At 46.4% G+C, this 25,000-nt stretch overlaps 4 protein-coding genes, 1 long non-coding RNA gene and 1 pseudogene across 6 annotated transcripts in view; 3 read left to right on the top strand and 3 right to left on the bottom strand.

The window, feature by feature from the left end:
* Nucleotides 1-2,110, bottom strand: part of LOC149110682 (uncharacterized) — a 4,268-nt gene extending 2,158 nt beyond the window's left edge. Inside the window, exon 1 of the mRNA XM_089292821.1 lies at nucleotides 1,013-2,110. The gene's annotated coding sequence lies outside the window, so the exon portion shown is untranslated. The remainder of the gene's footprint in view (nucleotides 1-1,012) is intronic.
* The window catches only part of LOC110043096 (uncharacterized), a 390,873-nt gene that overhangs the window by 143,802 nt on the left and 222,071 nt on the right, over nucleotides 1-25,000 (bottom strand). Inside the window, exon 1 of one of the 2 annotated variants that reach the window (XM_089292809.1) lies at nucleotides 5,143-5,274. The exons of the other annotated variant lie outside the window; for it this stretch is intronic. Coding sequence (XP_089148935.1) covers nucleotides 5,143-5,194 — 52 coding nt within the window. The 5' untranslated portion in view covers nucleotides 5,195-5,274. Of the gene's footprint in view, nucleotides 1-5,142; nucleotides 5,275-25,000 lie in introns of those variants that run through there. 2 annotated transcript variants of the gene reach the window in all.
* LOC149110681 (uncharacterized) lies at nucleotides 10,133-11,776 on the top strand. Its single transcript, XM_089291971.1, has one exon. It carries the CDS (start codon nucleotides 10,248-10,250, stop codon nucleotides 11,745-11,747), a length of 1,500 nt encoding a protein of 499 aa, XP_089148097.1. The 5' UTR covers nucleotides 10,133-10,247; the 3' UTR covers nucleotides 11,748-11,776.
* Nucleotides 11,749-13,197, bottom strand: LOC149110680 (uncharacterized; annotated as a pseudogene).
* Nucleotides 13,044-16,561, top strand: LOC149110679 (uncharacterized). Its single transcript, XM_089291473.1, has 2 exons — nucleotides 13,044-13,055; nucleotides 15,805-16,561. The coding sequence occupies exons 1-2, from the start codon at nucleotides 13,044-13,046 to the stop codon at nucleotides 16,309-16,311; spliced, it is 519 nt and encodes a 172-aa protein (XP_089147599.1). The 3' UTR covers nucleotides 16,312-16,561.
* On the top strand, nucleotides 24,158-24,812 carry LOC149110678 (uncharacterized). Its single transcript, XR_016207696.1, has 2 exons — nucleotides 24,158-24,400; nucleotides 24,571-24,812. It is a non-coding gene; the product is annotated as an uncharacterized LOC149110678 (long non-coding RNA).

The following is a 25,000-nucleotide window of genomic DNA, read 5'->3' as shown; positions in this document are numbered from 1 at the left end:
TCAAATCTGCATACCCTATAAATTCGCTCAAAGTGGATGTATTGCGCCAAAAATCAAATGGGAGATTTTAGCTTGTAAAGGTTCGTAAACAACTCGCGCCACGCCCGGAGATTATCACGCCTAATAAAACCGCAAGCCAATGGAACAACAGGACCTCCTAGTGTCTATGACAATAGATCAAAATTTCCCGGGAAAAGCATGCCATTGCATCTTTTTTATCTCGCTCAGTGGAGTTCAATTTAGGACGGCGACGTAATATTATGGGCAAAGACGCCAAAGGCAAAGGCAAAGGCAAAACCCGTGCCAAGAATGTTTAAGGCGGAAAATGTGCCGCTAAAAAACAAGACGTTAAGGAATCGACGGACAGCTTAAAGAAACCCTTAATGCCGAAATGAGTTCCCTTGGGTAGGTTTCATTTTCTTCATCGCTTCCGCCAGATTCCGACGAAGAATCTTGTTCGCAGCCTGCACTGACGTTGACTTTGATTTTAAAGCTACTTGTTCCACGGATATTTGAACGCTCCGGATCTTCAGCAGATGCCGAGATTGTCGAAGGCGTTTGGCCAAACCAAGAGCCTTTGTCGCTTTCGGCAAGCTTGTTTTTTTTTTTTCTTTCCTTGACAATATGGAGCTTTTTCTTTCTTCTTTGGGCCGGTTTTTTTCGTTTTCTTTACCTAAGGACTTTTTTCTGCTTTTGATTTTTCCAAAGGAGTTAGCGAAAAGAGCTTTCACGTGGGAATTTTTGTCAAGTGCGTGATGTAAATAAATGACATGAAATACGAGCGATGAGCGTTTGCCGCGAAAATTGTCCCAGGGTTCTCGCCCGTTGACAAGATTATGACACCTTCCTAGTTTATTAACTTTATTTGAAAATATGTTTTTTCTAAATAACTCGGCCGCTTTTCGAGATTTTTAATGTTTTTCCTTTGGAAACGCTAGATAAAATGACGAGCGTAAATTTTGTCCAATAAAAGAAAAAACGATTTTTTTGGCTTCTGAAGGTGGGAAGTAACCTTAATTCAAAAGTTTGATTCAGACGCCGTGCTTCTGCCGTGCGTTTGTCGAGCTTAATTTCCTGAATTCAGTTCGGCACGGCAGAAGTACGACGTCTGAATTGGGCCTTAGCGGACTGAACACAATCAGTGCTATTGCACAAAGGAAGGAAGTGTAACTTATTAGTTGTGTGATGTTGCAATAATTTTTATTAACGCCGACTAATTATTACTGCGGACTTAATACTATTTACTAGATTATTATTTAGTATACAGAGTGTAATGATTCACGAGCATAAAGCCGGGTGATCGGTTTTCAAAACATCCAACAAAACTTGAAGAAATGGTACAATAAGATGGTTCGGCTTATAGCTAGACTTGTTTCTAAAAAAAAAACGGACAAACAAACAGGCAGCAACAATCGAGTTCCGTATTTTTTTCCCCTGTAGCACGTTTACTGGCCTGGCCCTATACCCACATAGGGTTATGGTCGAAGAAGACGTTTACTGGCAGGGACTGGCAACAAATGTCCCTTGCGTGATTATGTTAGATCTGATTCGATTTAAGCTAATGATCACGACTTACGGCTGTTAAGAATTTTACCAAATTGGTTTGGATTGAACAGGCCTAATATCAACTCAGTTGAAACGAAGAAGAGCTATTTTTGAGAATTATTTACTGTAAACTTCTTAATGATGCGCTCGAACGCATTACACAAATGTAGACATAATGCGTGTTTATGGGGTGTTTATGTACTTTGGTGTCGCGAGCATATTTCTTTGGTGTCACGAAACATTACGTCGGCATCAAGTTTAATTGTCACCGGATTTTGAACAGTCTCAAAAATATACACATATTGCAACAGAACTGCTGTTAAAAATGACAAAGGTTCTTAAAGAAAAACATCGGAAAGGGGTGCACTTAAGGTCAAGGTTGACTTTTGTATCGATCAATTCGAACCAACAACATTCCCCCTTTCCCGCAACTGTGTACTAGCTGTCTCAAAAGAGGGCTGGCGCACATTTAGTGGCGAGTGGCAGAGAAAGTCACATAGCGTAAAAATAATGCGAAATGGCGATAAACCAGGTCACAAACCAGCCAAATGTACTTGTAGAGATGTACAGGACATTCTGAAAGCGTTGCTAAGCGGAAGGGATGAACAATCTGTCGGAATTCTCATGAAAGGTTATCAGGTCGCGTCATGCTACAAATTCCGCTTACGCGTGCAAATTTTAGATGGCGGTAAGCCTTGGTAGGTGACAATAATAACATAATTGTAGCCTTTTTTACTGGAAATATGCATTGCTGAACTAACGAATTTGTTAGAACTGCATTTCCGTTTTTAGCCATAAGGAAGAGTTTCTCGTAATGTCCTTTTTAGCTTGTGCAAGTTTATGTTGCTGCACACTAACCTCTTCGCCAGACTCCTTCCCGCCTGATCGCTTTGCTCTTCGCCGCTCGCGCGCGTGACTCAAAGGTGAGCCTCCTCGCAGGCTACACACTAGCTGGAATGTACTTGTCAACAAGAACTCGGCATGTGACCCTGAAATCTCCTGAGGGCATTATAAACAGCACAACCTCTTGATAAATAAACAGTTGAATGAAAGCCAATAGCTGATTTTGCGAGCAAATCTCGAAATAACAAACGTCAAATCACAAGCACTGCGATTTTACTATCGATAATTTGATGACACGTATCTCTAAAAACGCGTAATCTTCAATTTCTTCTCAAAATCTCGAAACCTTTTAGGGTTACTTTCCGCCCTGGTGCAGTTTTCTTGCTAAAAGAGCTTGTAAATGTCGATTTATCTTCTTTAGTGGCCGCTTTTGTCAGCATTGTATGACGGATAAGGTTAAAGTAAGATTGTTTTAGGTGCAGTTTTCAAGTGGCATATGGCAGTGCCCAAAGATGTTTTAACTGTTTTTAAAAGATAAATGATTGATGGACAAAGGAACGTTGAAATTAGTGTTTTACCTTTTTGGCAAGGAGAGATTATTTGACCTCAAAATCCTCAAATGTTTGAAGGTCTAAAAACACAGTCACATATTTATGTCCATTGATTGCCAAGCGGCTGATCAAATAGACTGTCACTTGTTTCTTGCATTCACTATAGATATACCAATGTGCCAGGCGGTGTTGCACACGGTTCACGTAACAGTATTCGACCAATCATATGTCGTCTCAGCCGAAGCGTTGGCGGACACATTTTTCGTTGCGAATGGAGAGTAGGTTGTCGTTTCTCGACCGATTTTTGCACTCATCATGAGAATCAAACGAACCTTTTCTAGGAGCTGCTAGTGTAATATCTAGACCAGTTATTTGCTAAGACTCAAGTGCAGGTAAGCAATTTTTGCATCAGAACTAGTCAATGGAAATCATGCTATGTTGAAAACTTCTGTTTACCACACGCACTTGACATGGATATTCTTTTGGTCGTTTGCGGGGTAACAGGGATCAGTATTGTGAATAATTTTTGCGTGAAACTTTAGTTCGAGAGTTGAACTTTAAGAAAAGTCCGGCGGGCCCAGGCGGGCGCCGCCGTTTTAACGGTGAAAAACGGACTTAAAGTTGGAGCATTTTCCTTGATTTGTCAGATTTTCGCCGTATTTCGCGGGAGTGATTGTGTGATTTCTATAATTTTGTGGTTCAGCTTGTTCCCTCTATATCTTAATGTTTTCTTGTTATTATTTTATTTTTTTTTTTGTAGTGCGTATGTCATTCGTTTGTTTGGCCGATGTTCAAGATTTTTGGATCCTGCTTTGGATAAATATATATAAATATAAATATATCAATGTTCAAACTCTCATCAGTTTGAACATTGATATTGCCAGTGGCAATGTCTGAGACAAAGTCATCTGTAGACTTTTACTTTAAACACTTTCAAGGAAGTTGAGCAAGACCAAAACCGTGTTTATCACATTGACTACAAATTTAAATAGATCCACACAGTACATATTTCATCTTGGATTTGTAAGTTGAACAAGAATTTGCCGGAAGTGTGACCTGGTACAGGGAACCAATACAATTATTTTTTACCACTTACATTGAAGCAAAACATACCCTACTTTTCCCATTAAGCTTCTGCTTTCTTAATTCCATTTATTGCAAATTATTTTTGTTATTTTGAAAGAGCCATAGCTCATTAGCAAGCTGTTTATGATTACTTTTGATAATAAGGAAATACAGCGGGCGAAACTCGATTAATCAAGCTTAACACAAGTTTTCAAGGACAAAACATTACTTTGATTTCGAATTATTCAACCCTTTTCTTCATAGGTTTTACCTCTCAGCTCTCTTATCGTCGAACGAAAACACAACATCTGTCAACAACCATGTTGTTGGCCAGCGATACACTCATACACTTCATAAACAAGTCGAGATATCTAAGAAGGAAAGTTCCGAAGGTAGGTTCAATTCCGGCAAGTTAAGATCGAATTCGAAGAGGTCAGAAACGGAAATAATTTATCAACGGTAGAGATTCGACGAACTGTGAAGCTTCGATTCCTAAATCATCTGTTCAGCACTGAAAATGGTGGCTTTGTGAATCGAGCAGAAGTTATCTACAACTATTACTTGGCCTGCGGAACATTTGATATGGATGTCATTCCAGATTTCTTTCAGCATCGGAAGCTAGCGAACCTCCTATAAGTCATATTTCCACATCACCATCAGCGCGTGGAGATGTTCGATCTGATGAAAATGAGCTCCAGGGAAAATTTCTCGCGGCATACTTTGCGAGTCGTGTCCAACACCGCCTGCCAATGTGTGTACAAACCTACAGTTGTTCTGAGAGCTTCATACATTTTGCCTACATTGAGGCAATTTTCTTGGCAAAAATCTAGTAAAACCAGGGGGTGACCCACCTCCCACCGGAAAGATCCAAAACCGAAACCATTGTGTCTTTCTAAGTTTTGGGGTAGACCCTTTATACTGGCTAAGTTTCATTGAAATCGGTGAGATGGCGTGTAGCAGACCTGCCTGGTGCACCCATGGACTCACTCTTAATTCGTGGTCACTCCTAAGAATAAAACTTCCTCCGAGAAGGAGATTCACCTCTGGAATGTGGACGCCGACTAATTCTTGTGTTGCAAAACAGATACGCACAATTTTAGATCAGAGAAAAACAAACTGAAATAAAATTATTACTTACTTTGAGCCCAGCAGCAGATAACCGGAAACAAAAATAACTTAGACCACAGCATTTTCAGGTGTCCGGGCCGCTTTCCCTACAAAGCATTACGCAAACGAGCAGTCTGCCCAATATATTGCCCTGAGGAAATGAACAAATTGCAAAATCCAGGAAAGGAAGTTCAAAGGTCACACGCTCTAATAGATTAAACTCGTCTTAAGAGGGTTAAATTTTAAATGCATCAAATTCTTGCACGTTCGATTTATAAAAATGTACATTTTAGACCTAACAAAACATATATCCTCTAAATAGAAGAGTTGACAACTCTCTTACTCAACACTTAGCGATTGACTCGAAAAGAAGGGCTCTAACTATGAGAATCCCTGCAGCTTATTCTAGCCTGCAAGCAGGCTCACTTTTAAGTCACGCACGCGAGCGGTGAAGAGCAAAGCGATCCGGCGGGAAGGAGTCTGGTGAAGAGACACCAAGAAAGTGAGCCTGCCTTGATCTCTGTATTTTTTTCATTTCTGCTTCGCCTGAGCGAAGTGAAACACCATTGGTCGAAATGCGGGAAAGGCGAGAAAACTGTCAATTTATTATCTTTGATGAGGAGCGATTTAATAGATCCCCATGGAGTCGGTTTTTAACCGCACGTTCTCACAATAAAAAATAAGCCGCCCACATTTGGAGTCGGAGGAAGAGTTGAGAGCGCGTATTACTGTCCAGTCTATTTCTGGTTAAATTCAAACTAGCTAATGAGGGAGGAGGAAATAGCAGTTGAAAGTATGTTGAGGAATCAAGACCTACTTGTCGTGTTGCTGACTGCATATGGAAAGAGTTAAATATTACAAACGTATGCGATTGCAAGCGGGCAACGAAACAACATGAAGGCGTTTGCCTGTTTACCAGCATCATTAAAGACCAGACTGCACGATCACTTGGAATCAAGTGTGTGTCCTCGCTAGACATAAACTTTGACGGTTTTTCTTCGGCAAAACTTTATCAACAACGGATATCGCGCCTGCATATTATTATGAAAAAGATTTACAATTTTCCCGAGAAATCTGAGCTGTCAAAGGTCATACTTCCGGTGAAGATTAATTGACTTATTCTTTTCTGCGGTTTCCGGGCTGGAAATACAAAATTTGCAGAGATCAGAGCAGGCTCCCTTTCTCGCCTCGCGGCTTCACCGCTCGATTTCGCGCTCGCGGCTACTCCGCGCGCGTTTGTGCTCCAACGTGAGCCTGCTCGCGGGCTAGAAGTATTCGAGTTCAATCTCACCAGGGGCCCGTTTCTCGAAAGCCCCGGAAACTCTTCGGGCCCGTAAAGCCATTTTCAGTTCATCGGTATATATATCTAAAAACGGAGAAGTGTATACGCCTGAAACTTCTTGTATGAAGGGAACCTCTGTTCATATTAAGAATATGTGAATAAAACAGCTCTGTAATCGTAAGGTTCGAGATTTTGCTATGGCTTTCCGGGCCCGAAAGGTTTCCGGGGCTTTCGAGAAACGGGCTCCGGGCCCGTACGTTGCGAGGATTTTTGTTGTGAGGTGTAGTGGTGCAATCGAGGCTAAAGTGAAACAAACTATCAAAATATACTTCTATTTAGGATATCAGCAATTCGTTGAAATTGTAATGGGAAATCACACGGCAAAGAATGCAACACGGTTGTTTGAATAAGTTATCAACTAGGCATGACATATCACAATGCTGCGTGTCGCTTTTACAATTTTTCGAGGAGGAAGGACTAATTCCCTAAGAATTGCCTGAGTTCCAGCCTTTGCGTGAAGTATGGAAGGAAAGGAACTCGGCTAAACTACACAATGCAGGGCCCTTTTAATCATCCACCGAAAGAGCCGGCTCGTTTGGCTCATTTGCTCCTTTGTCATCCACTGCCGGGCCAAACGAGCCAGACGAGCCACTAAATACATAGACCTAGGACTTGACGCGTATATAGATTACTCCTTTTGGATCCGTTGCCGAGCCAAACGAGCCAGACGAGCCACATATTCACATATTAGATTGAAACTATTTTATGTAAATGTTGGAATATGTGAAAATTTAATTTCTCTTATATACCGAACGAAAATCTCGCCGATGATCAGCGGCGAGGTAGTTCTGTCTGTATAATATAGCAACCAAAATCTCGCCGATGATCAGCGGCGAGGTAATTCTGTCAGTATAATATAGCAACCAAAATCTCGCCGATGATCAGCGGCGAGGTAATTCTGTCTGTATAATAAAGCAACCAAAATCTCTCCGATGATCAGCGGCGAGGTAGTTCTGTCTGTATAATAAAGCAACCAAAATCTCTCCGATGATCAGCGGCGAGGTAGTTCTGTCTGTATAATAAAGCAACCAAAATCTCGCCGATGTTCAACGGCGAGGTACTTCTGTCTGTATAATAAAAGAACCAAAATCTCGCCGATGTTCAGCGGCAAGGTAATTCTGTCTGTATAATAAAAGAACCAAAATCTCGCCGATGTTCAGCGGCGAGGTACTTCTGTCTGTATAATAAAGGAACCAAAATCTCGCCGATGATCATTTGTGTCAATTTAGATCAGGTGTAACTCGTGAGTAACATGTATGCAATTTAATTAGGTTAGCTTTGGACCGTATTTAAATCTTATTTCATCAGTAATTTTTAGTGTCAATTTTAGTATGCAATTTAATTAGGCTAGTTATGGGCCGCTCTTAAATTTAGAGTTTTATTTCTTAATTTTTTAGAGTGTTTAATATCGGAGAATATTCTTTAGTAGTATAGGGGGTAGTCGACAAATACCGTTTCGCAGAGGGAGCAGTATTTCACCAATTTTCACCTCCCAGCTTTAAGTCAGGCCCTCACAAGCTCGGGCCTGATAAACCAGGGGGGCTGAAAAAAGGGAAATACTGCTCCCTCTTTGAAACAGTATTTGTCGACCACCCCCTATACTACTCAGGCAAACCTATTAACAACAAAGGGGGAGGGAGGGAGCGAGTGCCACCGATTAGAAACAAGCGAGCCCGCTGTTATACCGCCCGAGCCGCGACGTCTAGAGCAACAAACATGTGCGCGTGGCTGATGCGGGGCCTCGTGAGATGATTCTCAAGGAGTTCATCGCGATAAAAATAAAGGAAAAAAAGGAAATGGGGTGGGGCAAGGTACACGAGAATATCTTAAAACTGCCATTCTGCGAATTCAAGCAGCAAATTGTGAGAATGGTAATTCGCGTTGAATACCCGAACTGTTATTTCGAGGGTTGCTGTTTCCCTTGTTTCGAAAGTGAGGGAACTATTCATAATCCCTCGGTAACGCCGCCGAAGAAGCCAAAACTTCTCATAGAAGCCGACCCCGATTCCAAGAATTTTTTGGAAATATACTCCTGGAACGGTTACAATTGGCATGATTGGTTCCTTTTGGCGCGGAGCGTTAGCGAAAAACTTCAGCATCCGCCTCAACCATCGCAGCGACGACCTCGCGCGTTATATCACGAGCCTCTTTTTGCCACACAGGTGTGTAATATTCATTCGCAAGAAACGCGACCAAGTGGAAGCAGGCAATCATGTTTTCATAACATGCAAACAAAACCGTCTGTTTCTAAAAGTCAGTTCGAAGCGGGAGGGTTCGTGATTTTTTTTATCATTTCCGCTTCAACTCTGCCGCGGATGTCTTTCTCCATTTTATTGACATCAACCTCGGTAAGCCCTCTCTTTGATGGTTGGCGAAGCATCCTTGCTCGGACCTGATCTTTCAGAAAGTTATACTGTTGAAACTCGGAAAGGATGGTGTCAAACTCGTGGGAAGACACTTCGTTGTTGTTCAAAGCGTTGGAGAGCAGTCTGTTGACGGTATCGCGCTTGGCAACGGCGAGCGTGGTAATCTCTTGATGCTTCTTTATTTTCGACTCGAGCTTTTTGCTGGCAACAATCAGCCCCGACGAAACGAGAGCGAAGCATCCACCAGCGCCGCCAAGAGGAACTGCTGCCGACAGGCCAACCACAGACAGAGCGGAGCCAAAACTTGCGCTGGAAAACGCTGCCGAGAGAATGCTGGAGCCGGCAGCGCCCCAATTAACGAACTTTCTCGCGCGTTTGTATTTTTTAGCAACGAGGCAATAGTGGTAGACCTCACCGGCCAAAGTGTTGGAAATCTCGTTGACCTTCTGCAAGCGGAAATTTTGAAAAGGCTCCGCCACCACTGGATAGAAAACTCGGCAGGCGGCGCGCTTGGAGGTAACAGATTTGCCGAAGACATTGCGTGTATAAAGAAATTTAATTTAACTCTAATTCAAAAAGAAGTGGCAACCCCTTGAAATCAAAGAGTTCACCATTTTCATCTTTGACGCTAATGGTGATGCTATTTATGAACTCGCCTGTAGAGCAGTCTCGCAAAACCTGTTGCGGAGAACCCTAGTAGCTTACCTTTTCAAAAGGGTTCCCTTTCACATCAAACGAGGCCAAGACATCTGACCTTTTGCCATTGAACAGATTCTTTTGTTTGTCGATCAAGTCGCAATGAATGAAATATGTTGCAGGAGAGCCAAGCTTTTTCACGAAAGCAAAGCTAAAAGCCGGAAACTTTCGCCCAATACCAAGCATATTGGCTAAATCGCGATCAAATTCAATAGGTTTTGCCCCAGAACCAAAATTTCTGATTACAAGCTGGCCAAGAGGTTGGTTTATTGCTGTTTTCAACGCTTTATATTGATATTTTTGCAACAGATCCTCAATTTCTTTTGCCATTCTTTCTAAACTGTAGTGCCCTGGGACTATTTTACCGACTGATACAGCTTTGTCTTTATCTTTATCTCCCAAGGTGGCCGAGCCTTCTCTTGTCAAATTGTACCAGCTGTTGTACAAACTGCAAGAAATGAGTTTCATGAAATCGACTCTCGGTATCGGCTTTTCAAAATTGATAGTTTCGCCGTTCCGTTGTGCGACAATAGTCAGAACAACCATTTTATATTTAACAACCAATAATTTTTTTCAAATACAATGCCGAATTGGCGGGACGATATCAGTCAAGATCCCGGGTTTGATGATCCCAAGTTTTTGAAAAAAGAAGATGCTGCGAAGAAAAAGGCGTGGACAAACTTTTTAAACCGCTTTCCAAAAGTGGACAAAAGCAGGTTCATTTCACAATCAATGATCGACGAGAAAAAAAGCGTAACCGCAGAGGTGTTTTTCAAAGAAAGCGAAGGCTCGTTTCAAAGCGTCTTCGGCTCAGACAGAAAATATTGGAGCGCGGAAATGAAAAAGGCGCTTGGTTTGGGAGACAGCGGAGGTTTTCCTTACCGATTGTCGCCACTTGGCTCAAAAGTTTCCCTGCCCATCCCTGCGGTACCTTTCGATGGAAAAGCGCCAAGCTTGAAGAAAATATTTAACGACGCAATCCAAATCTACGTCACGCCTGACCAATATTTCACGACAAAATTCAGAGAAATATTCCAAAAAACCAAACTCAGGCACACTTCTGGAACCGAATCAAAACACTGGTTACGAGGGCCTGACATGAAATATTGGCCGCAGCAGCTCAACTTCGCGGTTTTCTGCGCGACACAGGGGTGCGGAGTTTCTCGCGAAATCTTTGACAGTGGAATGGATCTCCCCCCGCAGATAAGAGCTTTCTACAAATTCCACGTGTATTTCACGGTCAGGCGCATTTTGTTCCAGCTAGGAGGTATTCAGAGCGTGAGCGCTTTGCCCGGAGACCCGCCTTTCAATCAATACAATAATCATTATGACGTTCCTTCGTACAAAAGGCTATGCAACGAGTCCGGCATAGACCCCTCGAGCGATTTCCGCTACACGCACGGGGAAAACCACGGTCTGGGAAGCATTTACATCTATGTGTCCGGCGCAGGCGCGTCGAAAACTGACTATAAATACCCGGGATGGAACAAATTCAGCGATGAAGGCGGGAAAGCGCTTCAAGGGGACTTGATTTATTACATCGAGCCGGGTGCCGCTTCTGATACCCAATCGGACTGGTTCTCGCCAAACACAGCATCAGGTTTGACGCAGGCGGGCTTGGCGCGAATCAACCAGTCAATCGAGGCTTTCGTTTACTGCATCGTGGGCGCGCAAGTCAATGTCCGCAGCAGCATTCTCGGTTCGGGTGGCCGAGCAAGAGAAGCCCAGAGCGAGTTCCTTGTGCTGGTGGAGGACGCGATCAGACAGCCCGATCTGGCCAAGAGCGTGCAAAGGTACCAGCTCGAGGTGGATCAAGCGAAGGTGAGGCTCAATCTCGCTGTAGCCCCCATGGCCTGGCTCATGCCCGCGCAAATGATAATCAACATCGCAAGCACGGTCGGTTACAACAACAAGCTGAAACAGGCGGTCTCTGGGATGAAACTGGGAGTCAACAACGAGGTAAACCCGGAGACAAAAAAAGCTGAGCTCAAACACATGGCAGGCGGCCCGTCAAAAATTAACCCACCCAACAGCCATCCATCCAATCCGATACACAAAGCCGCAACAGCCGAATCAAAGAAATCAGCTTCGTCCGAAACTCAACAAGCACAGACGGCGGAAAAAATTGAGCCCGAGGCTCCAGATAAAACATCGCAGCATGAAATAAACAAAACAGCTGTCATTGTCGGTGTAGTAGGATTATCGGCGTTGCTGTTCATGGCTTGGCGGTAAGTTAACGCTGCTTCTTAAGAAATTGTTCTAACAAAAAGGCCACCACCGCAAGAATAAGCAGCCAGGTGTGCTCGGCCAGAAAACCGACGGCTTGGCCGGCGGCTTTGAAAAGGAAGCTCACGATCGAGCCAATCAGCCCGGGTAGCAGAGAACCAAGTTTCGCGGCAATATCTTTGAGGCCATTTCCCAAAGCTTTGCCGGTGGCTTTCAAACCTCTGGTGAGGGCCCCGATGACAGCGCCGATTGTGGTCCCGGCGGCGATAAGAATAGCGGCCAAGGTTACGCCATATTTTTTGAAGATCTCTTTGACCCTTTCCAAGAGAGGCCGCTCCCTTTCCCTTTCCGCGATCTGAGTTTGCAAACGCGCGATCTCCTCGTTTCTTTCCGCCACTCTGCCTTCTGCGGCTTCTTTGTCGGAGGGGGAGGCATTCTCATCTTGGATGATTGCCTGGTCTTCCTCGTTTTGGCGCTACAGCTCGCTTTCCTGCTCTTTCAGGTCATCCAAAGGTTTTGTGCTGTTCAGCCTTTCTTCCATGGCGTTCGTTTCACTTTCTTTTGCTGCGAGGCTGGCCCTGAGTCTGTCAACCTTGGCTTGTTCTTTTTCTCTGTTTTTTGCTTGTTTTGTAAGCGAGTCCAAAGCTTTTTTCTTGTTTTCAAGATCGGTTTGATAGTTCTTTTTCAGTTGTTTCAGCCTACGCAGCTCTGCTTCACTTTCAACATTCGAACCTTGTTCATCCTGAAGGGCATCAATCTGAGCGTCTTTTTGCTCGATTTTTCGTCTCCGAGCTTCGACTTCTTTCTTTTCTTCTTCTCTTTGCGAATAGAGTGTTTCCGCCTGTTGTAGTTGGATCTCTGCCTCTCTTAATCTTTGGCGCTGTTCTCTGATTGTATCTCGGTCTTCATCTATAATTTCTTCAGCCTCCGGCCCAAGTTTATCTTTGAAGTTTTTTAAAAAACTTTTCATAAAGCCTGACTCATCATCTTTTAGAATCTTGTACTCACTCTTTCCTGACGGGCCCACAGCAACAATTTTCCCCACATTTTCTTCTTTTTTGCCTCTTCTAATCGGAATTTTTTCGAAGTCTGCTTTTGGGAATTTGTCTTTTATCATATCTACAGCTTTTTTGAGTTTTCGCCGCAAATAACTTTTTTTTTGAAGAGCACAGATTGAATCTGGATCTGGTTCAAGCAAAGGGATATCTACTCCCCCAAATGACGTCTCGGTATAAGAAATGTCAGGCGGGCCGGACTGCTCGTGCTGCATAGTACGCATTTCCGTTTGTTCACCCACGTGGTATGGTTCGCCAGGTTGGTAGGGAGTGGATGCCGCGCCTGGCTGAAAAGGATGGGTTGTGTCAACCTCTTGTTCGCCATCGTCGTGGTCATCGTGGTCAACACGATTGTCAAGGTCCGGGTCTTCGTAACCAAATTCGCCACCGCCTTCCGCCGACATAGCGATATATTTCAAGCCTGTTATTTTCTAAATTAGAAATTATCGCCGGCGTATTAATACAATGTCAGTTCCAGAGAACCTTCGCGCAACGTACAACAAAAAACATTACGCGCCATGCAGGCCGAGCGCGCGGTCAAGCGAATCACCTTTTCCCGCACTGAAGCCAAACCCGGCGATACGCTGTATGTTCCAGTGCCCAAGCTGAACGTGAACGAGGTTCTGGTGCCGGGCTCGCTAGCGCTTGTCTTTAACATCGACCTTTCTGGAGGGCACGCCAACAACTTCCTTGTCCAGAACGCCACGCGGGCGCTCGTTGACAGGCTGCACGTGAAGTTTGGAGGCACTACCCTGCAAGACACGGTTGGCTATGGCATCTACAAAATCTTTGATGACCTTTTCCTTTCGCAGGAAAAGCGTGACGGCATGATTCTCGAAGGGATTCAGAGCGAGGATCTATGCAAGATCCGCTCAGGCGCGGGAGACAAGAAAACCTCGGGCGTCGCCGCTGAAAACAAGCTGAACGAGGTTTACGGAAGCAAGTACCGGATCAGGCTAGACCATCAGATCCTAACTGATCACGGCGTTTTCTACCCCCAGGCCCTCTACAACGACCTCGTGTTCGAAGTAACCCTTGCTGAAGCTGAACATGTGGTCAATGGCTCAGATACAACCCAGCTGAAATACAAGCTGACCAACATCCAGCTCGAGTACGAAATTATCCGCAGCAAGACTCTGGCAGACGAGGCGCAAAGCGTTTACTCCAGCGCCAAAGAGTTCGCCTATGACCACGTGATGCGTTCCGAAGTGGTGGTCTTCAAAAAAGACACCGACACGAGGAAGAACATCAAAGTCGACGCCCAAAAAAGGTCACTAAAAGCCATCCTGCTGCTTTTCATAGAGCCGTATGCCGATGGCGCCAGAGATTCAGAAAAATACGTCTTCCGGTTCTGACGAAAGTCAGCGTCACGATCAACGGCTCGCCCAACATGATTTACAACAACGGCGTCGAAGGCAAGGACATGTGGGAACAGGCCCAACGCTTCTTTGTGAAGGAAACAAATAAAACCGAGCACATGGATGCGACAAAGTTTTACACCGGAGATAATTTCGGTCTTCTGATTGATATGCGCTCCATGGCGGACCAAGAAATGCATGGAAGTGGCAAGCGCCTTGTGAACAGTACGGACGGTGTCCAGCTGGAAATCGAGAGGAAAGCCGAAGGCTCAGGCAACGTGAACTGCCACGTATTCGTCATCGCCGACTCCCAGTTCAACATTATGGCAAGACAACTAGAATCTATGCAGAATTGAATATGAACATGGACCCAAGCAAGATACCCTTCAACGCTCTCATCGGGGGGCCGACCAATTCAGGCAAATCGAGGTTCGTGGTGGACCAGCTCTACGGCCCTTTCCGCTTCAAGTTCGACTACATCGTGCTCATCTGCCCGACGTTCACGCACAACAAGACCTACCACCGGCTTGGCGAAAACGATCCAAGAATGGATGTGATAGTCTGCGACCAGCACGACGTGGAAAAGTGGTTGAGGCTCGTGAGATGGCTTTTCGTGGGCACCAACACGCTCGTAATCCTCGACGACTGCGCGGCCTCCAAAGACGTGAAAGGGCGTACAGGCGAGCTGGCGAATCTCGCCTTTTCTACCCGACATATGGGCATCAGCGTTTGGGCGCTGACCCAGAAGATGACCGGCATAACAGCTTCCTTCCGGGAGAACGTGGCGGCGATCGTCCTCTTTTACACCCCCTCGGCCAAGACCACGAAAGCGATCTTCGATGATTACGCCGGCGAACTCTCCCCGGATGAGTACAAAGGTCTGGTTTCAAAGCTGAAAGAGCGAAAGTTCTCTTATCTTGTGTTCTCGCTTCGCCACCCCTACGGGGTTAAGTTATTTGAATAAAAAAAATGAAAGCTGTATATAGCCTTGCACAATGGCTGGAGAAGAGGCCGCGTTAGCAGAAGTTATGAACCTTCTTCAAACCGAGCCCGAGCCCAGTGGGCCACCAGGCGGCATTGTTCCAACCGCTGGACCTGACATTCCTGCTCTTCGCGAGCAGCTGGCCGTGCTGGTATCCACAGACAAAGCCAAAGAGGCCATCGGAGTGCAGTTAACACACGAGCAGGTGAAGCGCCTGAGCGACAAAGAGGTCGAGAAATTCACCAAACGCTACGAGACGTACGTCGGCTCAAAGACAACAGAAAGCCTGATCGACAGCTTCATTTTTCTTGCAACCAAGGCGGTCGGAATGGTCGTCAACATCAAAGACGTCGCCGCTTATCAAAGAGAACTCAGAAACGACTACATCTTAAACAAAGAGCTCTCCAATCTGGCCGGCAACCTTGCTTTGAAGTGCGGTCGGTTTCTTGCTGCTGCCAACGCGGCGCTGATCACCACAAAACATATTGATTTTAGTCCACAGTTGTCGGAGCAGAGCCACCCTTCTCGTGATGAACATGGATATCCGCTTGAGGGCATTGATGAAGTACCCGGCTCAGCAACTGCAGAATAACTGGTCAGCATTCATCAACAACTGCTGAGGGAGTGCTTACAGAATGTTAACAATTAAACTTTTTTCATTTGCTTAGAATACACCCTCGTTTCAGAATGTCTACCGACAATCCGAGAGCGCACCTCAGGTCGAGACCCAGACAGCACCCGCCGGCGATATCACACAGCAAGCGACAACTCCGACTACAACCACACAGCGCGTAAAAAATCCAAAGCGTGTGGCTGCTGGAAAAATGGTTGCTGAAAGAACGCGGCTGGCCCGGGAGCAACAGAAGAAAGCGGCCGAGGCTTATCACGCGGAAAATGAGGCGAAAGCCGCTACATCTGCTCCTGAGCCAGCCCCGACTACAAAAGAAGGCGAAAGCCCAAAGCGCAGCGGTGAAAAAAATAGCGGCCTCAGCACCACCCAATGGCTTGCTGTTGGCAGCATAGTCGTTTCACTGATCGGGATTTATTACAGGCGGGAAGAGCTCAGGGCAATGGCCAATCAAGCGTTCGACAAAATTAAAACGCTGGAGCCCGCGCCTGAGCCCGCGCGTATCGAGCCAGAACCTGCTCGTGCGACACAGACAAAAGGATTTTAAAAAATGGTTTAAACTTTTGGGTGTAAAGTATATCACGATGTCGAACCCAACCATTGCGCATCTTCTCATCTCTACAGCCGCAATTGGCGGAATTTCGGTATTATGGCTCAAATTTACCGCAAAAGCTATCAAAAAGGTGGCGCATCTTACCAACGAAATGTTTGCTGATAAGGGCGCAGAAGAAAGAAAAGGACAAAGAAACATAGAACAAGAAGTAAGAAGAAGAATAGGAGAAATAATAAGGAGAAGAGAAGAAGAAGAAGAAGAAGAGGAGGAAGCGGAAAAAAAGACAGATTAATTTTGTTTTAAACTTTTGTTATTAACTTATATCAGCCGCTATCATGTCAGACAACAAGCTTGTCAAGACCGTCATTGACGCCGCAACTCTCACGGGATTAGCCGCGGGCATCGGCTGGGCCGCAAAAAAGGTTGTGAAAGAGAATTTCACTTCTGATCCCAGCAGCAGCGCGATGAATTACGTGAAGTTCACCGCGGTCATGGCGGGAAGCATTACGCTCAAAAAGTACCTCGAGGACCAGAAAATCCTTCCCGATAGCGTTTAGAAAAAAAAAACATTATAATAACGCAATAGCGCGTTCTTATTTCCTCCTCAAAGCTCTCACAACGGTTGCCTGTTTTCTTTCTTTTACGATATCTTTTCATATACCGCTGATGCCATAAATTTTGTTTGGTCGGTTCAGATTCGCACCCATGAAGACTCCGATTTTGAGGATCTTGATACTCAGCACTGTCCATTAGCGGAGAAATGCCCTACACCTCCTCCCTACGAACCCCCGCCGCCACCATACGAGAACAATTAAAAAGAGATTTTACAACATATACAATGGCGAGCATCGCGATCATGATTGGCCGGGCTGTATTGAACGCCACAGCTTTCATCGGCGGCAATTATGTGGCGAGGGCACTCGGCGGGGGCGACAAAGCTGCGCTTGAAGAAAAAAAGCGCCACGACAAAGTTCTCGAAGATTATCAAGCGGCTTACGCCAGATACACGCACGACCGCACCCATCTTCTCGACTGGATTGCGACCAACGCGCAAGAAAAGGAGCAGGCCAAGCAGAACTTCACCAACACGGACTATGCCTTCAAACTCTACAACCAGGCACATCCTGACGAACAGATGGTACCGCCCAAAGAGCCCAAGTTCTCAGATTTCTACCAGCCAAGCGAGCAGCAAAAAAAACGGTAAACTCATGTTCGTGGGCGCGGGGACTCTCGCTCTGGGCTACGCGGCCTTCCGGTTCCTTTAAACTTTTTTACGCCTTACCTATATGGACGCCAAACTCGCAAAGATATACTACGGCCCCGGGGGCTACTGGAAAGGAATCGCCGCGATAAAAAATTAGCTGAGGCCACCAAGGTACCTGAAGAAACCGCAAAAAAGTGGCTGATCAGGTAAGCGCTCTGGCAGATATTCCTCCCCGCACCGAAGCGAATTCCTCGGCCGAAATTCAGCGTTCCCACACCCAATAAGGTCCATCAGGCGGACCTTCTTTTTCTGCCGCACGACAAACTACCCCACGGCCGCAAAGTTTACAAATACGCGCTGACCATTGTCGACGTGGCCAGCCGCTACAAAGAGGCCGAACCCCTGACTTCGAAAAATTCTGATGAGGTCGCCCTGGCCTTTTAGAAGATTTACAAGCGCGAGCCTCTCAAATGGCCTGAAATGCTGCAGATTGACCCCGGGCGCAAATTCATGGGCGCTGTCACAAAAGAGATGGACAAGTACAAAACATACATCCGGCGCGGGCGCGTTGACATTCATCGCGACCAAGCCATTGTTGAACGTTTCAACCGCACCCTGGCTGAGCGCTTGTTCGGGCACCAGTACGCCGTGGAAATGCTACTCCCTGAGGGCCAGCGGTCCACTGCCTGGGTGAAAAGACTTCCTGAAGTTGTTTCGGCTCTAAACAACGAGGTAACAAACCTTATCGGCAAGAAACCCGCCGTTGCCATCAAAGAAAAATCTGTTTACGCAAGGCCGTCGACACCTTACTCGAGGCCTGTTGGAAAAAACGAAAAAATACTCCCCTCTCTTGTCCAAGTTCGTTATCTCCACCAGCCTGGCGAGCTTGAAGGGGACGTGAAAAGGGTCAGAGACCCAATCTGGTCTTTGAAAGTTTTCGGCATTGAAAGGTCTTTCACCAAACTGGATCAGCCCGTTCTCTAGTATCTGCGCGACGGGCCAAAGCGCGGCTTCGTGCGTGAAGAGCTGCTCGTTGTCCCTCCAAACACTACTCTTCCTCCGGCTGACGTGAACTAGATGTGAAATTCGATTGGTTCGGTGTGTATCCCGTCAGGCAGCACCCACCGCTTGTCGTAATAAGCGCTCAGCCCCAGCTTCTGCTGCTCGTAAGTGACCATCTGCCCGTCCCGCATCCTGAAACCTCTGTTGGTTGCGATATCTTTGCTGCCTTCCAGCGCTTCCTCGAACCGCTGCCATGACAGCTCGTTCTGCGTTTTCGACATCCCCTTTGTGCTGAACTTCTTTTTTTCGCCCCTTCTCCAGCGTCCGCGAAATAGCACTTCGAGCTGAGCGCGATCATCCGGCGGCCCTCGAACTCAAGCTTGAAGAGACCCGGGGTGCGCCCGCTCCACTTGTCCCAAGCCAGCCACTGATTTTTTTCCGCCTCAAATTCCGCTTTCAACTCTGGCCGGACAATGTCTTCGAGCCGCTCGCCCGATATTGCCATGTAGTTGCTGTCCGTGTCCATCTGGATGAGCTCGAAGTCTCTTCTGTCAATGTACTTGCCGAGAAAGTCGTGGTAGAATTCCAGTATCCGCAGCTTCGCCAGCTGATAGACAGCGATTCCGATCTGGAACGGCCGTCTGATCGTAATCCGGGGCTTACGGCTTTCCAGCTCGTAGGCCTGCCCGATCTCGTCGAGGTCTTCGAAATACGCGCTCCGCAGCGCTCTGTCGACAACCTTCTCGTCTTTCGTGTATATCACGTTCGTTTGCCGCTCCAGCGCTTCGATCAGTTTCCCGTAAGCGCTGTTTCCGAGGAGTTTGAACGCTTCGACGAGCAGCGCCTTGCTGCTGTCCGCGTCTCCTGTCCGGCGGGCCTCCGTCACCTGATCCACGAACCATGTGAAGATCTTACCCGGTTCGTAGTCGATTGTTCTGGAAACCCTCGTGACAACCGCCCCATGGTTCACGTACCACAGCAACAGAGGTGCGTAAAGCAGGATCCTTTGTGCAGACAGAGCCCCCACAAGCTTTCGCCCATCTCCGCGCTGTCTGCCCGTTCTAGCCAAGTACTCTTCCATATGTTTCGGCACAGCTTCGGCGGGAACTCTTTTGTTGTAAAAGAAAGGGCACATCTCCTCGAACATTGGCCGCAAGCGCTCTGGGATCTCTATGTCGACTTCGGCGAAGCCAGACCAACTCCCCGCTTTCAACCGGCAAATCAGAACTTCGGCCGCTTCCGCTTGGCGGTCATCGTCGTAGTGCACGACCTTCTCCTTCCCGCGAGGCATTTCTCTGAGCATGGTCGAGGGATAGAGAGCGTTGGCGTCGAAACCGAGAATCTTTTTGCAAAGACGCGGTTCTTCGAACTGATACGACCTTATCCGTGTCACACCAGCCTCGTGGTACCTTGTGAAAACCAGGCTCGGTCCGCCAACAACCGCCCCTTTGAGCATTTCGTAAGCCTCTTTGCTTGGGCTGTAAAGGTCTGCGCCGCGCTCGATTGCCCCTCGGAGCAAATAATGCAAACTCACCCCTGGCATGCTCACCGCGTCTTTCAGAATGTCGATTCCTCTCTCGGTGTAGAAGCTTTTCATCTTTTCCAGCGCCTCGAGGCCGGGAGCGACATCAAGATTGTTGTAGTAACGCAGCCAGTCTGCGAAGGTCCGCATCCCCTTTTCTTTGAACACCCGCTGGCACCCCTCCCACTCCTTCCGCGTGAGAACGTTTTCGCCCTTCAGCTCCGAATACAAAGCCTCGTATTCCGGAAGCCCAGGGAAATCGAGCTTTTCGGGCGCGTCGAACCATTCGTAAGGGAACCAGGATTTCTCGGACTCACTTCTGTAGGCTTTCACCCATTTCGCTTAGCTAGTGCCCGGGCCCAGATAGTTGATGATATCGAGGAAACGGGCCCCCCAGGTAAGCAGGAACATGGTTTTGTTCCCCTTCTTGGCCACTTTGACTTTTTTTGTTACTTCGGCGAGAGTGCTGGCGAAGTGGTTTTTGATCAGATTCAGGTCGTACGATCCTGAGTTGAAGCCCACGACAGGGACCTGGTTCCACCATTCATTGATTTTTTGCTGCTGATCTTTTGTCAGCAGGTGCATGTCTTCTGGCACAAACTCCGCTCGCACCTTGTCCTGGATGTTTTTCTCGCGTCTCTCCAGCTCTTTCATGAGCTTCAGGACCAGCTTCGCGGGGTCTCTTTCGCAGATGTGGGTGGGCTCTCTTTCAAGAGTGTCCCCAACGCTCACAGAGATCGGCACGTGCGCGTTTTCTATCGTTAACGCTCCTGTTGACTCTTTCCGATAGTTTTTGACGCCATACGCCTCGAAATCATACAAAATACCGTGTGGGTAAGTTTTCGTTTGCTTCCTCGGGAGTTCCCCCTTAAGATACCCAGCTTCGCAAGACCATACCTCGACAACTTTGTAGCCAAGTTTCCGCAGAAATGCGGTACGGTTCACGGTGGCTTGGTACAGTTGTTCGGCTGTTTTTCCGTTTGTTATAACCTCATGTCGGTGCGGATAACATTTTGGGCATCCGTGGAAGGGGCAGCCGTGGTATTGGAATACCGTCCTCCTTTCGTGGTTGTACCCGTCGACAGGAGAAGACTTCATTTTCCCGCCTTCTCGCGGAAGCCATCTCTCGCCCCCGTGCCCGCTCATCGCGTGTTGGATGTGGATCCCCCGTCGCTTCGCTTCCCGCTCCAGCCACAGAATCGCTTGTTTCGATGCTGAGCCCTTTGGGTACATCACTTTCTCGAAAGCTGTCTGCGGGGCTTCCACTTTTGTCCCCGGGCAAAAGATTACCGTTTTTCCCGCTCTGCAGGTTTGATGGTGCCGCTTGAGACTACAAGCTTGTGTGAATCTCTGCCCGCAATGCGTGCATGCATAGGTTTTCGCCAGCTTTGCGATGTCTTTTATCAAGAAAGCGTGGCCTTCGTACACACCTATCGTCAAAATGTTTTTGAGTTTGGGGTTCGGGTTCACTCTGAGGTGCCAAACCACTTCTCCGTCTTCCAAACGCTCAGGCTCGTAGACGCGGATTCCTACCCAAGATAAGACGGGCGAGCCCTCATTCGGATGGGCTTCCACCTTGTCTAGCTCGTCCAGAGACGTTTTTCCGAAGTTTTCTGGAATGGTATTTAGTTTGTAGAAACTCTGGGCGAGTCTTCGGGCTTCTTTTGTACAACGGTCAGTGCGCGCCCCTAGGTGCACAGCGAGGCAAAAGTTGTCGTTATACGTGTCCAACGCAGCCATCGCCCGACCATGGGTAAGGTTGCGCAGCCAGTCGGGCAAAGGCCCTGTTCCCACCAAAGGTTGCCTGTCAAGCACAACCTTCAGGTCAACGTTGAAAAAGTTTTCAAAAACCCACCTCGTGTTGGGCCTTTCAACTCTTTCAAGGTCGAGACGCAGTTCTTCCTGGCGGCTAAGCCATTCTCCCGCGTCTTCCAGTTTGTTGAACCACTGTGAGCCCTTGGGGTTCGAGTAGTACACGATCACAGTTCCATCCTCAATGTTGCGCAACTGGTATGCGAAAACGTGCCTCAGATAGAACGACGTGCTTACTCTTTCACGAATCCTCGACATAAAGTCTGGTGTTAGATTTCTCCCCAGGCCTTTGATGAAGCGCCATCGAATGAAACGCCGGCCTGTACTCTCTTCCCCTTCTTTTTCTGCGTCATCGAACAGATCCAGAATCTCCTTCTGGTAGTCTGTCACTGTTCGAGTTTTCCGCGCAGGGAAGGGGTCGTACTCCCTCAGAAGAGCTTGCGTTTTTCTCGACTTTCTTTGGCGTGGAGGGGGTCTTGGTTGGTAAGGCTTTGGGAGTAAGGGGTTTTTGCAAACTCTTCTGCGTTTCTTGAGAAATTGGTTCATCCAGCACGTTCTGGACAATCTTTCTTACAGCTGGCGCATTTTCTGCAAGAAGTTGGTCCAAATACTGCAACGTTGCTGGATCGATTTTTGCGAGTTCTTCTTCCAGTATTTCTTCGTACCTTTCGTTGTTGGAAGCCATAGTTCCTTGTTATAACGAAAGGTTTTCTTTTTCTAATTGATGTGTTTCTTTCAGCTCGAGCAAAACAATTTCAAAAGTTTCCTTTGCTTTTTTGCGCTTACGGATAAGCCGCTGTTTTAGCGCGTTCCCGCCGCAGGGGCTGCAGATCCGGTAGTCGCACAGAAGGCCGACTCCGCAGCCTCTACACGGCTCTGGAATTTTCATTCCTTTCTTTAGCTGGTAGTTGTGCTGCCCGCAATACACGCCGACACAGCGCTTCCCGCAGCATTCTTTCCGGCCCCGCATCAGCCACGCACACATGTTTGTTGCTCGAGACATCGCGGCTCGGGAGGTATAACAGCGGGCTCGCTTGTTTCTAATCGGTGGCACTCGCTCCCTCCCTCCCCCTTTGTTGTTAGTAGGTTTGCCTGAGTAGTATAGGGGGTAGTCGACAAATACTGTTTCAAAGAGGAAGCAGTATTTCCCTTTCTTCAGCCTCCCTGGTTTATCAGGCCCGAGCTTGTGAGGGCCTGACTTAAAGCTGGGAGGTGAAAATTGGTGAAATACTGCTCCCTCTGCGAAACGGTATTTGTCGACTACCCCCTATACTACTTCTTTGTATGGCAATTTAGTTCCCGCCCCAATTATTCTCCAGTCATGTACTTTTTGTTTTTCATGACAAAGTATTACTAAACTTAAACTTAAACTAACTCAAAAGTGGTCGCGAGTACTATGAATTTACCTGACGATTAAACATGTAATGAAATTAATTCGGATTTTTAGGAAATTTTTAAAACGATTTGTGCATTTTCGTTTACGTCATTACTACTGTGTCTAGGAATGTTCACAAAAGCCTACACTTTACTCTCTGAGGAAACCTGGGAGAAAGGACCAAACACAAATTAAACAATCCGGTAGAAAGTATTAATAAGCAGTCAATTCCAGAAAAAGGAAACAGTCTCGAACCCTTGCTAGACAACATATATCGAGAAGACAGAGTGCAGGCAGCCAAAGTTGTAGCAGCAGGAAAGAATGTTTCGCTGTCTTATCGTGACAACTCTGAAGAAGCAAGAGGGAGGCGAAACGATAATCGCAGAAGGAAACGAAGATTTCATGCTCCTAAAGAAGACGCTAGGGAATTCTCCAAAAATTAAAAGTTTTTAGTGATATCAATTGGGATTACTCAATTGTCGAACCTTCTTAAATTCCTCGACCCTAGTATTTTTCTGAAAGATTTTCGAGATGATAATATTGACGGATAGTGTGGGAACATGCATTATTGTTACCACATGTGAAGCTAGCTCGTTCTAGTGGTACGGGTGCGGGACCTGGCCCGCATCTTTGTTCAAGGGCTTTGGGAAATGGCACCTATTACCTTCTAAGTATCGCCTTTCTAGATTTCACCGTAACAATCGGTGTTTTGAACACCATTTGCTTTATATAATTGTTAGCGACGATCATTTTGTTTTCACCCAAGCCTTCCCAACATTCGATGAAAATACTACAGCAGCTTTCGATTCCTTTCTCCTCAGTAAGGAAATTTTCAACGTATATTCAAAATAACATGTTAAGCGTGTCTGGCGCAAGACCTGCGTCCTGTCTACTTAAGGCAGCCGCAATACGCAGATTCTTTGATAATTAAGCTAATGCAGTAGAGGACAAGTTAGGCGCAGTGCTACTATAACTATTATGGATGTAGTCAACGTTTGAAGTCATCCTAAACAATTGAAAGGGTAGAAAACGAACAGGGCTCCACCTAAACTCATTTCCCCGTACTATATATAGTTAACAACTCGTTAAAATCTTTTAGGTCCACCAGGTAAAAGGCGCCAGTTGCAACGTGCCTGCAACTACAGAAAGCATGGTAAAAAGAGACAAGGTACAAAATAATTTTGGTCAATGATCTTTGACTGATTCCATTGTTGCAAGCTTGTATCATAAAAAAAAAGCCCGTTTTTGTTTTCATTTTGATTACAAGAGAAATTAACTATGACTGAAGAGGATGTCATGTCATGGTAGTGGAAGTCATTCATGTACTTTATTCCACAGGTAGTGCCCTTATTGGAGCAAGACTTGAGGTAGAATACAACCGAGTTAATTTGGATGGCTCCACTGAATATCTCGGCTGGATAAAGGGCACCATCGCGGCATGGAACAGATCCAAGGGCTATATAGTTAATTTTGAAGACGGTGACCTGGAATGGCAGCAGTCTGTAGAAGAGAAGGACGTGCGACTGTTTGAGTAATAACTGATGGAGTATGCGTACTATTCGCTTAATAAAAATTTTAATGGAATTGTGCAGTTCTAGAGGCCAAGACGTATGCAAACTTTAGAGATTAAAGATAGAACGATAGATCTATATACCTTCGTTTTTTTGATTAAATTAAATCATAAAGAGAAATATCACTTTTTGGCACTCAAACTGTAAGAACAGCAAGTATTCGAACTGCAAAGAGAGATTAATTGTTGTGAGATTGG

The sequence above is a fragment of the Orbicella faveolata genome, unplaced genomic scaffold (assembly GCF_042242905.1).
Source record: "Orbicella faveolata isolate gen_17 unplaced genomic scaffold, um_ofav_v1 contig_24, whole genome shotgun sequence".
In the NCBI taxonomy this organism is placed as follows: domain Eukaryota; kingdom Metazoa; phylum Cnidaria; class Anthozoa; order Scleractinia; family Merulinidae; genus Orbicella; species Orbicella faveolata.
Note: the sequence above shows the minus strand (reverse complement) of the source record. Positions and strands in the feature narration are given on the sequence as shown.

What these genes read in the sequence shown, in the direction of transcription:
- LOC149110681 (XM_089291971.1), top strand. Translation starts at nt 10,248, where the DNA reads ATGATCGACGAGAAAAAAAGCGTAACCGCAGAGGTGTTTTTCAAAGAA.